Raw genomic sequence first — 16,860 nt, 5'->3', positions numbered from 1 at the left:
TTTTTTTTTTTTTTTTTTTTTTTTTTTACTTATTAATCTCTCATTCTTTAATTTGTTGCTTAGTTTCCGATGGAGATTCAGCCATTCTTGATGAGTGATTTTACGAGTGTTTGTTGGTCAAGATAGATTTGTTCTTATTTATTGAAAAAGAAATAGTGGTGCTAGGTTGGTCAGCCTTTCTTTTACTGATTAGTGTTAATTATTATACCATGAATCATGATCCACCTTGTAATGTGGACTATTGGCATTGCACATGTTCGTGTAGTGGATGCGAGTTTATCTTGTCACTAAAAAAAAAGTCATGGCAATTTGTGTAAATACAACAAAAAGTGGGGTATATTTGGAATTTCCGACAGAAAAGAGGTGATAGTATGAATATGAATATTACAGGGGAGAGTAGCGGATAAAATCTGTTCCGGGAAAGCTGTCCAAATTCATTTGTTGCCGTCAAAGAACATTGTTTAATGAATTAATGACGTGGTAATTTCATCTTTTTATCATAAATCGAAATTCAATTACAGTACCAAAATAAAAAAGAAGCTTAAAATCCAGGATTATATTCTCGTGCATCCACAAGCATCGGATTCATTATAGACAGAGACACACAGAGAGTTTTTAGAGAGAGATAGAGAGAGCGTAAGAATACTTTTTTGGTTTCTTCTGTTGTTAGAGAGAGAGAGAGAGAGAGGGCGGTGGGACATGAAGATCACGGCGTTGTTGGTGCTGAAATGCATTCCAGAAGGAGCGGATCCGGTGATCCTAGCTAACGCATCGGACGTCAGCCATTTTGGATACTTCCAGAGACCCAGCGTTAGGGAATTCATCATATTCGTCGGTCGGACCGTCGCCAAACGGACCCCTCCCGGCCAACGCCAATCCGTCCAGCACGAAGGTACCTATCCTCGATCCTCTTGTTGCTCTCCCTATTCTTTTTCCGTTTTCTGTTTTTCTTCAAAGAAAACTGGAACTAACTTTCATTCTGTTTGTCTTTGTTATGGCTGTTTTTTCATCATTCCTATCCGGCCACACGAAATTATTGTGTGCAATAAGATCTATTATGAAATTGCCAAGGTGAATTATGTAATTAGGTCTATTGCTGGTTTTATCATGAATTGTATAGCGGATGTCATTTATACTCAATGAATTTGGTTGTAGAATCAAGGTTATCAGTTTTTAATTTGTATTGAACTGTAAATTGTAGAATTAAGTTTCTTTAGTATTTTGGAGGTTGTTTTTGACTGATCTGTTTTGTAAATTTTGCTGTGTAATCAAAATATTGTCTTGGACTTAGCAGAGTAGAGTTCAATCATTGATAGTAATCATTTAGTCTGTCAGTTGCATAGCATGGTCCATTGAGCAGTAAACTGCAGCCCCATTCCTGATCCACTAGCCTAGGTGTTCCATTTGATAGGTTATAGGTACATCTTGGTTATAGGTTGTTTCCTATGTTGCCTAATTTGTTATGTGCATTATTCAATTGCTATTGGCTTAGGTTGTAAGGGCTACATGGTTTCCCTTTAAGCTGATTGGTTCTTGTAAATCTTTGGTTATCCAATTTGGCTCTTTCTTGCTTCTTCGCCGTCTTCATTCTTTTTTATCCACATTTGAATGCCTAAATATGTGATCCCTCTATCTGTTTTTTCCCTTTTCTGAAGGTTTAAGTTAACAGATGCATGAAATCAATGTATTTCGGAATGATATTGTGTGATTCACAGAAAGCTAACATTTACTTCTTTAATGCAATAGAGTACAAGGTGCATTCATATAACCGTAATGGCTTATGTGCATTGGGTTTTATGGATGATCCCTACCCGGTTCGAAGTGCTTTTTCACTGCTAAATCAGGTAATATATTTTCTATTGCTGATTTTGTAATTTTTGTGAGAGGTTTCATTTCATCAAGTGCTGATTGTTATGTGCACTTTTTATATTTATAGGTTTTGGATGAGTACCAAAAAATTTTTGGTGAGACATGGAGATCTGCTCAATCTGATAGTACTCAACAACAACAATGGCCTTATTTATTTGAAGCTCTAAATAAATTTCAGGTGTTTAGTTAGTTCATTTTTCTTATTACCAGATTAATGTCATTTACTCATTAGTGATAACTAATTTCATCTTGAACCCTTTGCTTGATTAATTTAGATCATTTGCTGATAAACTTAAGTTCCTTTCCGCTCTTAATTTTTCAGGATCCTGCGGAAGCTGACAAGCTGTTGAAAATTCAAAGGGAGTTGGATGAAACAAAAATTATTCTTGTAAGTAATGTGCTGTAATTTTATTTTCTTTCTCATTTACAATCTATGTCCTAGTTGATCTGTAATGCTCTCTGTTTGTTTCTTACAAGCTTACTGTTAACCTATCAGTTCTCTGTGGTGCTAGGAAGGGCTGACATTAGTTAATTGTGTCCTTTTCTGATTGCCACATTGTTATTTGAGGAAATTCATGTTAAAGAACAACTAGAAATGCTTTTGGTATTTAAGTTTTATTTTGTCAGAAAAAATTGTATATTGCAGCATATTTTGACAAGGCAGAAGCTCTCCCCCACCCCCTTGCCTTTTTAATTGTAAGAATGAGTTAATACCACATCATTTTTATGTTATATTGCATATTAGAGAAGCTATAGGAAGTGAGTCTTCTTCCCATCTCATATGCATATTGGAGAACCAATATTTACATTGAAAGTACAATTATCTTGAACTACAAGGAATTACACAAAGTGTGAGTACCAGTGATAAACGATAATACTTTCAGGACATTTGAAACAGTATTAGTTGAAGATACTTTGATTCAGAAAGTTGTGGCACCTTTATCAACTTACCTAGATTTTTTTTTAATATTAGTTTCCATGGTTGTCTAAGTGACTCATATACCTTGAGGGAGTTGAGGCTAGTTTGTTATTGGATTACAAGTGCATATGCACATTCAACTTTCTCATGTTATATAAGTCTCCCTGAACCTATTGCCAATGAGTCATGACTTGTTCTTTTGCCTTCAGCACAAGACAATTGACAGTGTTCTAGAACGTGGTGAGAAGCTTGACAGTTTGGTTGAGAAGAGTTCAGATCTCAGTGCAGCTTCACAGGTACTAGTGTCATTCAATTATACTCCATAGTTGTAATAGATTTTTGTTGATTACCAATGATCTTAAACAATAATGGAATGGGATGGGTGGTATAGTCTTGTCCTAGAGCTATTGAGAAAGCTAGATTGATTCATAATGTTAAAAGAAAAATGAATGCTGCGTTTGTACAAAGTGATATTCAACTTCTCTTAGATTCTTCCATGACATGACATTATTGTATGGTTTTGTGACAGATGTTTTACAAGCAGGCAAAGAAAACAAACCAATGCTGTACAATTTTATAAACAAATGGGGAATTGTGAAGTGGAGAGGGGTGATGATGATCCAGAGATTGGAGTTGTGTTAGTGTCAAGTATCAAGTCTCACAAATTGTGTTTATACATAATACATTGTCTGTGTGCTTGAATTCATTTGATTGGCTTGTAATGGGGTCTTAAGGCAAAGAAAGATACATTAACTGGTATTGACACATTATTAAAATTGTTACTGTCATTTTCTATTCTACATAGAAAGGCTGTTTGGAATAATATTTTTGCCTATGTTCGTTCAGTTTTGAACACAAAAAAACAAAATCCATAATTGGCTATTATATTATAGAATAAGTGGAGAGTTAAAATCAGGCTCAGGTTTCCTGTCAGAATCCATGGCTGCAAGAGAACAACTGCCTTGCCAAAGATACAGAAAGAGATCGTCATAGCCTAGCCTGTCTTTTATTAATTGATTGAAAATGCCATGTTTCTAAGACAATTGGTAAAACTATAGGCAAGTATGCAAGATATCAAAGTTGAGTATCAAACAAAATCACATAAGTTTTCAATATTATCATCGTCGTCGTCTTCATTGCAACAAGGGCTGTTGATAATTTCCCCTTTTAATTCGGGAAATAAAGAGAGAGAGAGGAAGCAACCACCCTTAAGACTCCTCCCTCATCTCTCCTCAAAAGCATGAAAATTGCAGTAATTAAACCTAGAAATCGAAAATGGAGGCTCAGATCTGTGGAAGAAGATCGAGATCGGGAGAAGAGAATGCAACACCGCCATGGCTGCAAACACAGCAGTTGCACGCGAGAGAGGTGCCGTCTGCGTGTTGCCGAGCCAAGATACGGGTCGGGTTATCCCAACCCCAGATCATCGATCCATAAGCTCAGGAGAAACACAACGTTACGAAGAAAAATATCATCACCGCCCCCTTTCAACACACAGTCACACACACCGCCGCCACCACCACCACCCCCACCCCTATCCGGGGCGACGTAAAGCCGCCGCGAATATTTCAATGGGATGGGTGAGAAAGAAAAAGAAAAAGAAGAAGAAAACGTTGCGTATTCAAGGACCATTCTGGTATTAACTCTGTATTATTATATATATATATATATGTACGTATAAATCGATAGAGAGAGAGATAGAGACAGAGGTGCATGGTAACTACAACAGATCACAGATCTCAGCTCATCATCGTTTCCTGGAAAAAGGAGGGCTGTTGGTTGAAGAGAGAGAGAGAGAAATCATAGGCCGGCGGAGAGGGGCAACCACCCTCACAGAAAATCCCATCCTCTCTCGCAAGCCTCATTTCTTCTCCTGAGCTTTTCTCCCCCCTTTACGCCTCCCTGTACTCCCCTCCTTTATAGGCCCTTCCTCATCAATTTGAGGGTTTATTCGTCATTTTGCATACGGATTCTCTTTCCTTTTCTGGACGATTATATTTTCTATATTATTAGATTAAAATCTCGGCTGATATAGAAAAAACTTTAACAATGAATGAATTACTTAATAAGATTATTATCCATGAATTTCTGTGTCATTATATTCTCCATGAATTTCTCTATATTATTCTTACAATCTGTCATATAATATACACTACTCATTGATTGGTGAAATTTTATTGCTTTTTGTTGCATTGCATGAATATTATTAGTATTACATCCATACAAAATTAGATTGGTAATAAATGGTAATATTAGATAGATGCATACAATTTTGATCCACTCAAAATTATTATTATTATTATTATTATTATTATAGCATTTTAAAGAAAAACCATACAAAATCAAAGTATTTTAACATCATTTCCTTGTACATGTACACTTTGAAATAGAACCCCTGCTGGCTTTATAGAAATCAATATACATCCACATCAAATCAAAATGAAAATGTATATATTTTCATGAATTATAATTATAATTACAATTAAAACAAAATCAAATCAACAAAATGGAACACCTCGAGCCAGCAAAATCCCCAGCTTTAGCTCTTGAATTATATTACACTACTAGTTAAGCAAGTGATTGATACAACATATTAAAGAATCTATATCAATTGAAAAGTGAAAAAGTAACCTATTTTGGTCCATAAAAGACCCTAGCTTGTAGTTTGCAGATTGGGAAAGAACATGAATGAGACTAGTCAGGGCCTTTGCCTATGGGCTATGGGCATGAAAGCAAACTGACCCTAAAGAAATGAAAATGGAGGTTCAGGTCTGTGGAAGATAGGGCGAGAGACAGAAAATGTATGGCTGGCTGCAAACTCACCAGTTGGACATGAGATTCAAATGGCATTTGTGTGTTGCCTGCCAGGCCAAGATATGGCTGGTGCAGTTATCCGAGTACCAGATCAATAAACTCAAGTGAAACATAACAAAAAAGCAGAAATAAGATCACTGCTCCCTTTTAACAATGCCACTACCACTTATACTCTGCTGCTGCTGCCAATGCGTAGAAAGATTTTGGCAAGTAGCATTTTCCTGATTTTAGCTCTGAGATAAATAAAAGCAAAAGACACAGAGAATGATATGTGCTACAACACAACTCAGATCATTACTCATGAGTTTGGGACTCAGATTTTAGGACCTAATTGGGCAAAGAGAACATGAACCACACCATGGCTGCAAAATCCGAGATTGCCATGCCAAAATATGGGTAGGTATGACTCCATTGCCCAAATTAGTGTTTTCGTGTTTTTCCATAGAAATGAATAATCATCATCATCGCCCCTATCATGTACAAGCTAATTTTACTGTGGACTCTGATCCATGTTTGGCAAATTATACTGTGGACTCTGATCCAAAAGGCCGTTTGATAGTCCCTGGAATACAATCTCACAACTCCCCAACGCAACCTAAGATGGCAGGTTTGGAGGGACAGAGGCAGTAACATGGAACAATATTATGGCCGGTATGGTCAAGAATGCTTAAAACTGAAGTTTGTTCAGTTTCAGCACAGCAACAACACCACCAGAGTGCTCACCAACACACAAGCGAGGTAGCATCAGTTCTGGCATTCATCTGTTGTTTTGTTCAAAGGGCTGTTTGGGTTACGGAAATGAGAATAAAGAAATCATCGAGGGAGCAGAGGGGCAACCACCCTGTTACAAGAAATCCCAATCTCTCTGCAAATTCTCATTGTTTACTCTCAGGGCTAACCATAAAAGTCGAAATAATAGGGTTCAATACCGGAATTTGGGGCTCAGATCTTGAAGCTACTCAGGCAAGAAGAAGACCGACCACGCCATGGCTGCGAAATCCAAGGTTGCAAGCGTAAGTTGCCATCCGAGGTGCCCTGCCAAGATACGGGTCGGGTCAACTTGATGCCCAAATCAAAGTTAGCCCAGAGAATTGCATAACCATCATCATCTTCACTGCCCCTTTCGTGTACCGAAAACTCCACAATGTGCTAAAAAAAATAGCATCTATGGATCGTATATTGGCAACAAAGTTATAACTACCCTGTTAGGGAAGAACATTGAAAAGTGTAATCAGAAGAGGAGCATTACGTTTTTGGTTCATGTTTTTACTCTACTTAAAGGGCTGTTTGGGTTATTGATATGAGAATGGAGAAATCATCGGGTGAGCAGAGAGGGGCAACTGCCCTCCGAAAGAAAATCACAAACTCTCTGCAAACCCTCATTTCTTAGTGGTAGTTGTGGAGAGGTCACCACCCTGTGCTCTAAATTTGAATGGAGCATACAAGGGTAGGTATAGATTCCTTTCGCAAGCATCATCTTTCAATCCAGAACTATTGCCAAAAAGACAAGGAAAAAAAAAAAGAATTCCAACCCAACACCTGCAAAAGCTCACAACAGCTAAAATGTTGGTAAATTCACATTCTTTATGCAGAAGCTTGAAGTAAAATAAAAATTGAACATTTGAAAAAAGTGTCAGCAGTACTTTTGAGGCTCAGATCAATGTTTTAATGGGGATAGAGAGGAGCCCACGCCGCCATGGCTGCAAATAACGGGTATGTTCCGGATTGCCCTGCCAAGATGCGGGTTGGATCAGCTCTGTTGGACAGCGGCCGGTAAAGAGTCAAGTCCAACACCCAACGTCTCGAAAATGTGTGGCGGTATAAGGAAATAAAGTTGCTCTTCCACTACTAGCTATAGCTTTTGGAGTAAGTGGTAAGTGCTTGATCCTAACAAGCTCAACTACCCAAATCAGCAGCCCAGAAAGGAAAACAGAAACAGAACAATATCATCATAGCCTCGCTAAAAGAAGGAATCACTGTTGAATATAAGTACTAGTAACATTAACGTATATGAGTAGAAACTAATGGATACAAAATCAGCATAAGAGAACTTACACAAGCACACCACCATGAAATCAAACGTATTTTAACATCATTTCCTTGTTCATGAGCACTTTGAAATAGAAACCCTCGCTTCATAGACATCAATATACATCAACATAAAATCAAAATGTATAATATCACCATGAATTATAATTATAGTTAAAAAGAAAATCAAATCAGCAAAATGCAAAGCCTCAAGCCAGCAAAATCTCCAGCTTTATCTCTTGGACTATATTACTAATTAAGCAAGTGTTGCTCAAGGAAGTACAACATATTCAAGAATCTATATAAATTGTAAAGTGAAAAAGTTACCAATTTTGGTCCATATAAGACCCTTGTAGTTTGTAGATTGGGAAAAGACATGAATGAGACTAGTAAGGGCCTTTGCCGTAACTCTTAAAAACTTGGAAACAAAATTTACCCAAAAAGAAAATGAAAATGGAAGCTCAGGTCTCCCAGCAGATGGAAAATGTGGCACTGCCACGGCTGCAAACACGCCAGTTGCACATGAGATTCAAATGTCATTTGTGTGTTGACAGGCCAAGATAAGGGTACAGTTATCTGAATACAAGATCAATAAACTCAAGTGAAACATAACAAAAAGGAGAAAGAACATCACAGCTTTTAGAAATGCCACCACCACTTATAGTCTTATATTCCTCTACTGCTGCTGCCACCTACAACTGCATGATAAAAGAATTGATTCTGAAGTTTGGGGCTCAGATTTTAGGACCTAATTGGGCAAAGAGAAGATGAACCACACCATGGCTGCAAAATCCGAGTTTGCCCTGCCAAAATATGGGTGGGGATGACTCCATGCCCAAAAATCCAAAATAGTGTTTTCCCATAGAAATGAATAATCATCATCACCGCCCCTATCATGCAAGGCAAAATTATACCGTGGACCCTGATCCAAAAGGCCGTTTAATAGTCATCAGGATACAATCCCACAACTCTACTAAACATAACCTAAAATGGCAGGTTTGGAGGAACAGAGGAAGTATCATTTAACAATATTATGGCCTGTTTGGTAAAGAATGCTTAAAACTGAAGCTTATTCAGTTTCAGCACAGTAACAACACCACCAGAGCGCTCGCCAACACACAAGAGAGGCAGGATCATTTCTGGCTGTCATCTGTTGTTTTGTTCAAAGGGCTGTTTGGGTAACCGAAATGAGAATAGAGAAATCATCGAGGGAGCAGAGAGGGGCAACCACGCTTTGACAAGAAACCCCAATCTCTCTACAAAGACTCATTTTTTACTCTCTAGGCCGAACCCTAGGAGGTTCAATACCGGAATTTGGGGCTCAGATCTTGAAGCTACTCGGGCAAGAAGAAGACCGACCACGCCATGGCTGCGAAATCCAAGGTTGCAAGCGTGAGTTGCCATCCGAGGTGCCCCGCCAAGATACGGGTCGGGTCGACTCGATGCCCGAATCAAAATTAGCCCAGAGAAATGCATAATCATCATCTTCACCGCCCCTTTCGTGTACCGGAAACTCCACAACGTGCTATATAAAAGCATCAACGGATCGTATATTGGCAATAAGATAGGGGAAGAACATTGAAAATTGTAAACATAAAAGGGCGTTTGGTTTATTGTTAAAGGGCTGTTTAGATTATTGATACGAGAACGGAAAAATCATCGGGTGAGCAGAGAGGGGCAACCGCCCTCCCAAAGAAAATCCCAAACTCTCTGCAACCCTCATTTCGTAGTGGTGGTAGTCGTGGAGGAGAAGACCCTGTGAGTGTGCTCCATATTTATTTAGAAAAAATTACATTCGTTCATAAATTATAAAATTATAAAATAATTGTAAAATTTGTTCCTAAATATTTATAATAATTATTTTTCGTTCTTTTACTAATAAAATATTAAGAATAAAATTTACAATTTTAGTATAACTTATAAACGAAAAGTGAACATGACCAAAATTCAGGGACGAATTATATTAAGAATTATATAATTATCCTATAACGAAAAGTATATAATTTCCTATTTTTTATATGTATAAATAAGTGTCAGCAAAACTTTTGAGGCTCAGATCAGTGTTTTAATGGGGATAGAGAGAAGCCCAAGCCGCCATGGCTGCAAATAACCGGAATGTTTCGGATTGCCATGCCAAGATACGGATTGGATCAGCTCAGCTACCCAAATCAGAAGCCCAGAAAGGAAAACAGAAACAGAACAATATCATCATAGCCTCGATAAGAGAAGGAATCGCTGTTGAATAGGAGTACTAGTAGCATCAGCATATATTGAGTAGAAACTAATGGAGATACAACATCAGCATAAGATGACTTACACAAGCACAGCACCATGAAAATAGGAGAAATTTTTACCTTACTTGAACAGGACCTAAATAAGTTACTGTAAATCTGTAATGGCTTCTATCTGCATCATTCCATTTCTGAGTAAAACAAAAGGGCTGTTGAAAATGGAGAAATCACAGGCAGAAAAACACAGAGGGGTTCAATCACCCTTTCAACAAAATCCCCAACTCTGCTGCCTCATTCCCTCTTCCTTTCTGGGCTGCATCGCCTATTTCTCGGGTCAAAAGCCTTTCCCTCTTCAGTCCGGCTTGCATGTGAGGAAACTAACACACTGTTCCATGGAAGAATTCCAGGCATGAGATGATTGTAAATTAATGTAGTTTTCTTGAAAAAAATGAAGGGCTGTTGGTTTCTTATTTTATGTAAATGAAAACAGAGAAATCATAAGCTGAAACCAAGAGGGGCAACCACCCTTAGAAGAAGTCCCAGCTCTTGGTTCGCTTCATTTTTGCGGTCTTTCTAAGTGAAGAATAGAGAAAAATCATTGGCAAGAACAGAGAAGATCAACCACGCTTTCAACAAAATCCACAACACTCAGTTGCCTCTTTCCCTCTTCATTTCTGAGCTACCTCAAAAGGTACAGAGACACATTAGTTTAGGGTTAAGATTAAAGCCTCTATTATAAGACTAAGTTTATCCGTGCAATGCTTTCTCACTTTCAAGGTGCACTTTGGGCTTTAACTAAATCTTTCTTCTAACTAAATAATATTATATCAATAATTAGTGGTTCAACCTAGGTTCATAATCAAAATTTGTACAGTGGAGACTTCATTTTCCATCTTTTTCACCTAGCATCTGGCATCAGATGACTTAGCAGTGAAAAAGGGCAGCCAAACACACACACACACAGAGTATTAAGTTTCTTTAATGAGTAAAGGTATTACTGTATTAATATGTAGTTCAATAAAGAATTTCCTTTGAAGGCATAATAATGGCTGCAATCTTAATTAAAGAACATTTAGTTTTGAGGTTGAAAGCAAACACACAAAGATTATTAAATTTCTTTAATGAGTATAAGTATTAGATATGTAATTCAATAAAGAATTTCCTTTGATAGAATAACAATGGCAGCAAATGCAATTAAAGATCATTTACTTTTGAACTTGAGCTACTAATGGATAATGCAGCAATCAAATATATAGAGGTTGAGGCTCAGATCCCTATAATTCACGGATTGAAATGCTTGGCACTGCCATGGCTGCAAACCCCAGCTTGAGTGTGAAAATATTCACAAACAAGTCCAGGTTGCCCTGCCAAGATACAAGTAAATCATCTCAATACCATTTTTTGCTCAAAAGATCCATCATCATCACCACCTCAAAAATCTCTTTTATGTAAATGTATTCACAAAAGCACATATTCATGAGTACAAAACCACCAAATTGCCACCATGCAGCAAATCAATAATTATATGGTCCATGGGAGAATAATAACTTTATGGTCCATAGCAGTCAGCAATAACATTACCAATAATATACTTACTGCAGGTAGTAACTCACTAAAGCTTAAGCTAGATAGCTGAAACATCATATATATACACACACACACAGGTTCACAGAAAAGATGTATGTGAAAGGGGCCTGTTGCATTGGGTATAAAGAGAAATCATGGGCAAAGCAGAGATTTGCAACCACCCATAAAAATTCCATATTCTCTGTAAAGCCTCATTCTCTGAGCCGATTATAAAGAAAAGGGATAAGGGTTAAAATATATGCCCTCCTACTAGAAAGGGTCGGCAAACATCAACATCAACAGGAATCTTACTTTGAGGCTCAGCTCGGTGTTCCTGATAGGGGTAAAAGAGATGCCATCGCCGCCATGGCTGCAAAACCGGTATTAATCCTGGTTGCCCCGCCAAGATACAGGTCAGTTAATCTCAATTGCCAAGATGAGTAGCTCAGAAAAACAGAAACCGAGAAATATCATCATCGCCTCACTTTCAAGTTTCAAGGCATCTAGTGATCCGACAGATTAAGCTAGCAGCAACAGTTTACAGACGACCAAAAATAGAGTTTCCATGGAATGAATGAAAAGGATTGGGAAAAAAGTAGTAATTAAAACCGGGTAGAATGTACTATATATCATCTCTCTGTATCTGTATATTCCATTTCCAGAAGATCGAAAGGGCTGTTGAAATATGGAGAAATCATTGGCAAGAACAGAGAAGGTCAACCACCCTTTCAACAAAAACCAGACTCTCTGTTGCCTCTTTTACTCTCCATTTCTGAGCTACCTCGCTGTTGAATAGAAGTACTAGTAGCATTAGCATATATGAGTAGAAACTAATGGAGATACAACATCAGCATAAGATGACTTACACAAGCACACCACCATGAGAATAGGAGAAATTTTTACCTTACTTGAACAGGACCTAAATATATTGCTGTAATGGCATTCTATCTGCATCATTCCCATTTCTGAGTAAAACAAAAGGGCTGTTGAAAATGGAGAAATCACAGGCAGAAAAACAGAGGGGTTCAACCACCCTTTCAACAAAATCCCCAACTCTGCTGCCTCATTCCCTCTTCCTTTCTGGGCTGCATCGCCTATTTATCTGGTCAAAAGCCTTTCCCTCTTCAGTCTGGCTTGCATGTGAGGAAACTCACACACTGTTCCATGGAAGAATGTCAGGCATGAGATGATTATAAATGAATGTAGTTTTCTTGAAAAAATGAAGGGCTGTTGGTTTCTTATTTTATGTAAATGAAAACAGAGAAATCATAAGCTGAAACCAAGAGGGGCAACCACCCTTAGAAGAAGTCCCAGCTCTTGGTTTGCTTCATTTTTGCCGTCTTTCTAAGTGAAACCTATTCCATCTTTAAAATGTATATAGAGAATGAGGCTCAGATTTTCATAATTCTGATATTTAAACACTTGACACCACCTTGGCTGCAAATCCCAGCTAGTCAATGAGAAAATCCAGGTTGCCATGCCAAAACATGGGTCATATAATCAAAATACACTTACTTTGCTTAAAAGTATATCATCATTGCCCCATAATCAACTTTGTTTTTCCCTTCCATGGAAATTCTCCATTTCTCTGTAAACCCTCAATCTTTGAGCTGACACTTAAGGGTCTGTTTACTAACCTGAGAGTATCGTACGGCAAACCTAGCTGATATATATATACCCACAGATCCACAGATACATACACACACATATTGTGTGTGTGGAAGGGCTGTTGCATGGAAGAAACAAAAGCAAATCATAGGCTAACCAGAGAAGTGCAACCACCCAAAAAAAACTTCATTTCTCGGTAAAGCCTCATTCTTTAAGTAGGAATGTAATAGGGGCCGTCAATGAACAGATGTCCTATAGCTTGAGGCTCAGATTTGTTTACTAATGGGGGCAAGAGAGAAGCCAACATCGCCATGGCTGCAAAGAACCGGGCATATTCCGGACCACCCCGCCAAGATACAGATTGGATCATCTCAAGTGCCCCAAAATTAGTGGTCTAGAAAGAAGCAGAAACAGAAACAGGGAAACATCATCATAGCCTCATATGGTGGAAATAATCTGCGTCAATAGCATTTTTCCCTAGTAAGATTACAGGTAACCAAAGGATGTATCAGAAAACAGATTTCCACGAGCAGATTGAGATGAACAGCTTCAAAAGAAAATAATCACATAATTTGTATGCTTTCCCTTTCTTTTTTGGGCAAAAAGAATGAAAGGGCTGTTGAAAATGGAAAAATCATTGGCAAACAGAGGTGTCAACCACCCTTTCAAGAAAATCCCAAATCTCTGCTGCCTCTTCCTCTCTTCCATTCTTGGCTATGTCAAAGGTGCATTGGGTGGCCGGTGAAGGTTGTATGAATTTTGATTATAAAACACATAATATACTTTGGGTGGTTGGTATAATATGAAATTCATTCATGCATAATTGTATAAACTTATTACTTATTATTTATTAAGTTATTACTTATTATTAGAGTATTAATTAATACATTATAACATTAATAGTTTAAATGTTTCAGATTTATAATTTAAAAAAAAAAAAAAAAAACCTGTCGGCTGGCCTAGGCGGCCCAGGCGGGCTAGGCGCCGCCTAGTCGGCCGGCTAGGCGCCCGGCCGCGGAGGAGGCCGATTTCAGCTTTCCTCGACGCGGCCGGGCGCCGCCTAGGCGCGATTTTTGCAACATTGGATAAAAGCAAAATGTTTTAAATCCAAACTTAATAGATAGTATAGAGAATTAGAGATTAATTAAATCTAAAGTTCATGATAGATATTATTCTAAGGAAATGTATGATATTGGTATTTGGTTAGAAGACTGTTATTAAGTTTCTTTAATGAGAGTATAAGTATTACATATGTAGTTCAATAAAGAATTTCCTTTGACAACATAACAATGGCTGCAAATGCAATTAAAGATCATTCAGTTTTGAAATTGAAAGCAAACACACAAAGAGAAACATTTCTTTAATGAGAGTATAAGTATTAAACATGTAGTTCACTAAAGAATTTCCTTTGACAGCATACTAATGGCTGCAAATGCAATTAAAGATCATTTAGTTTTGAACTTGAGCTACTAATGGATAATGCAGCAATTAAATATATAGAGATTGAGGCTCAAATCCCTATAATTTGGGATTGAAATGCTTGGCATCGCCATGGCTGCAAACCCTGGCTTGAGTGTGAAAAAAATCACAAAAAGTCCAGGTTACCCTGCCAAGATACAGGTCAATCATTTCAATACTATTTTTTGCTCAAAAGATCCATCATCATCACTGCCTTATAAATCTCTTTATATACATGCATTTACACATACACAATAATGAGTACAAAACCACTGAATTGCCACCAGGCAGCTAATCAAGGCAATTACTCAGAGAAGTCAAAACACCAATTTCAACAACTATATATTTAGAAGAATAGACAACCAGAGATCACAGAAAAACCAATGGTCAGCAAACATGGTACAGTTATATATATATATATATATATATATAGTTAAAACCAAGTCTTCTATCACTCCTATATAATGAGACTCGATTAATATGTAATTCTCAACTCAATCTACTTTTAGAATATAAAATTATTTGCTTTTTAAAAATTATGAGCGAGTAATTGCCACATTTGCATGGTGCACATTCACACCTAAGGCATTTTCACTTGCTATGGTCACTTGTACTAAGTATAACCACATGTGTTTTTTGAATAATAAATAGGAAAGGGGTTTCTCTAGTGTACACACCAGGTAGTTGCTTGGTTTCCATTGTTACCCAAAAAATAGAACAATATGTTCCACAGCAAGTGAAAATGGTAAACCCTAAACCAAAAAAAAAATAGAACTATATGTTCCACAGATATAACAGTACCAATAATATACTTACTACAGGTAGTAACGCACTAATCCTTAAGCTAGCGAGCTTAAACATCATATATATATATATACACACACACAGTGTGTGAAAGGGGGCTGTTGCATGGAGCATGAAAAGCAATCAAGGGCAAAAGAGATGCGCAACCACCCATAAGAATTCCATAATCTCTGTAAAGCCTCATTCTTTGAGCCTATTATAAAGAAAAGGGTTAAGTGTCAAATATATAGAGATTGAGGCTCAGATCCCTATAATTCCAGGTTTGAAATGCTTGGCACCGCCATGGCTGCAAACCCCATCTTGGGCGTGAAAATATTCACAAACAAGTAAAGGTTGCCCTGCCAAGATACAGGTCAATCATCTCACTACCATTTTTTGCTCAAAAGATCCATCATCATCACCACCTCATAAATCTCTTTATACATATGTATTCAAGCACACATATGCATCAGCACAAAACCTCAAAATTACCACCACGCAGCAAATCAAGAACTATATGGTCCACAGCAACAACATTGCCAGTAATATACTTACTACAAGTAGTAACGCACTAAAGCTTAAGCTAGCTAGCTGAAAGATCATATATATATGCAGGTATACAGACACAGAGTGTCTGAAAGGGGGCTGTTGCATTAAGCATAAAGTGAAATCATTGGCAAACAGAGATGTGCAACCACCCATAAAAGTTCCATATTCTCTGTATAGCCTCATTCTTTGAGCCCATTAAAAGAAAAGGGATAAGGGTCAAATATATGCCCTCGTACTAGAAATGGCCGGCAAACATCAACATCACCAGGATTCTTACTTTGAGGCTCAGCTCCGTGTTTCTGATGGGGGCAAAAGAGAAGCCATCGCCGCCATGGCTGCAAAGCCGGTATTATTCCGGGTTGCCCCGCCAAGATACGGGTCAGTTAATCTCAATTGCCCAGATAAGTAGCTCAGAAAGAACAGAAACCGAGAAATATCATCATCGCCTCACTTTCAAGTTTCAAGGCATCTAGCCATCCGACAGAGATTAAGCTTGCAGCAACAGTTTATAGAATACAGACAACCAAAAACAGAGTTTCCATCAATCCATGGAAGGACAGAATGTAATTAATCTAATAAATAGTTCAATTCCAGAGGAACGAAAGGGCTGTTGAAATAAGGAGAAATCATTGGCAAGAACAGAGAAGGTCAACCACCCTTTCAACAAAAACGCAACTCTCTGTTGCCTCTTTCCCTTCCATTTCTGAGCTACCTGGTAAAGTACAGGGACACAATTAGGACTGCATCCTCAATTTAAGCAACTACAATAGGGTCCACGCGCATTGTGGATGGGGTCCACGCGCATTGTGGACCCGGGTCCACAGCATGCATTGTAGACCCAAGTTCACATGTATTCTAAACTGGATCAAAGCACATTGCAGGGGTCCACACACATTATGGACCAGATCCACGCACATTGCACGGATCCACATGCATTGTGGACCCGGGTCCACACGTATTGTAGACTGGATCCACTCATATTGCAGGGGTCGACACACATTGTGGGCCCGGGTCCACACGTAATGTAGACTGGAT

The 16,860-nt window shown here is 38.0% G+C and overlaps 1 protein-coding gene and 1 long non-coding RNA gene across 3 annotated transcripts; one reads left to right on the top strand and one right to left on the bottom strand.

Moving 5' to 3' along the window:
* The first annotated feature begins 550 nt into the window (after window positions 1-550).
* On the top strand, window positions 551-3,633 carry LOC116025715 (VAMP-like protein YKT61). The gene is made up of 6 exons (XM_031267049.1): window positions 551-892; window positions 1,747-1,844; window positions 1,937-2,047; window positions 2,192-2,257; window positions 2,998-3,084; window positions 3,318-3,633. The coding sequence occupies exons 1-6, from the start codon at window positions 700-702 to the stop codon at window positions 3,366-3,368; spliced, it is 606 nt and encodes a 201-aa protein (XP_031122909.1). The 5' UTR covers window positions 551-699; the 3' UTR covers window positions 3,369-3,633.
* Window positions 3,634-9,868: 6,235 nt separating this feature from the next.
* Window positions 9,869-13,782, bottom strand: LOC116025511. Of its 2 annotated transcripts, XR_004099683.1 has the most exons (3): window positions 12,331-13,782; window positions 11,740-12,212; window positions 9,869-10,246 (listed from the first exon to the last, which is right to left on the bottom strand). It is a non-coding gene; the product is annotated as an uncharacterized LOC116025511 (long non-coding RNA). The 2 variants fall into 2 exon arrangements; XR_004099682.1 differs by having other exon boundaries at window positions 11,740-13,782.
* Window positions 13,783-16,860: the final 3,078 nt, after the last annotated feature.

Source organism: Ipomoea triloba, chromosome 7, assembly GCF_003576645.1.
Source record: "Ipomoea triloba cultivar NCNSP0323 chromosome 7, ASM357664v1".
In the NCBI taxonomy this organism is placed as follows: Eukaryota; Viridiplantae; Streptophyta; class Magnoliopsida; order Solanales; family Convolvulaceae; genus Ipomoea; species Ipomoea triloba.
This window is presented reverse-complemented; position numbering and strand designations above follow the sequence as displayed.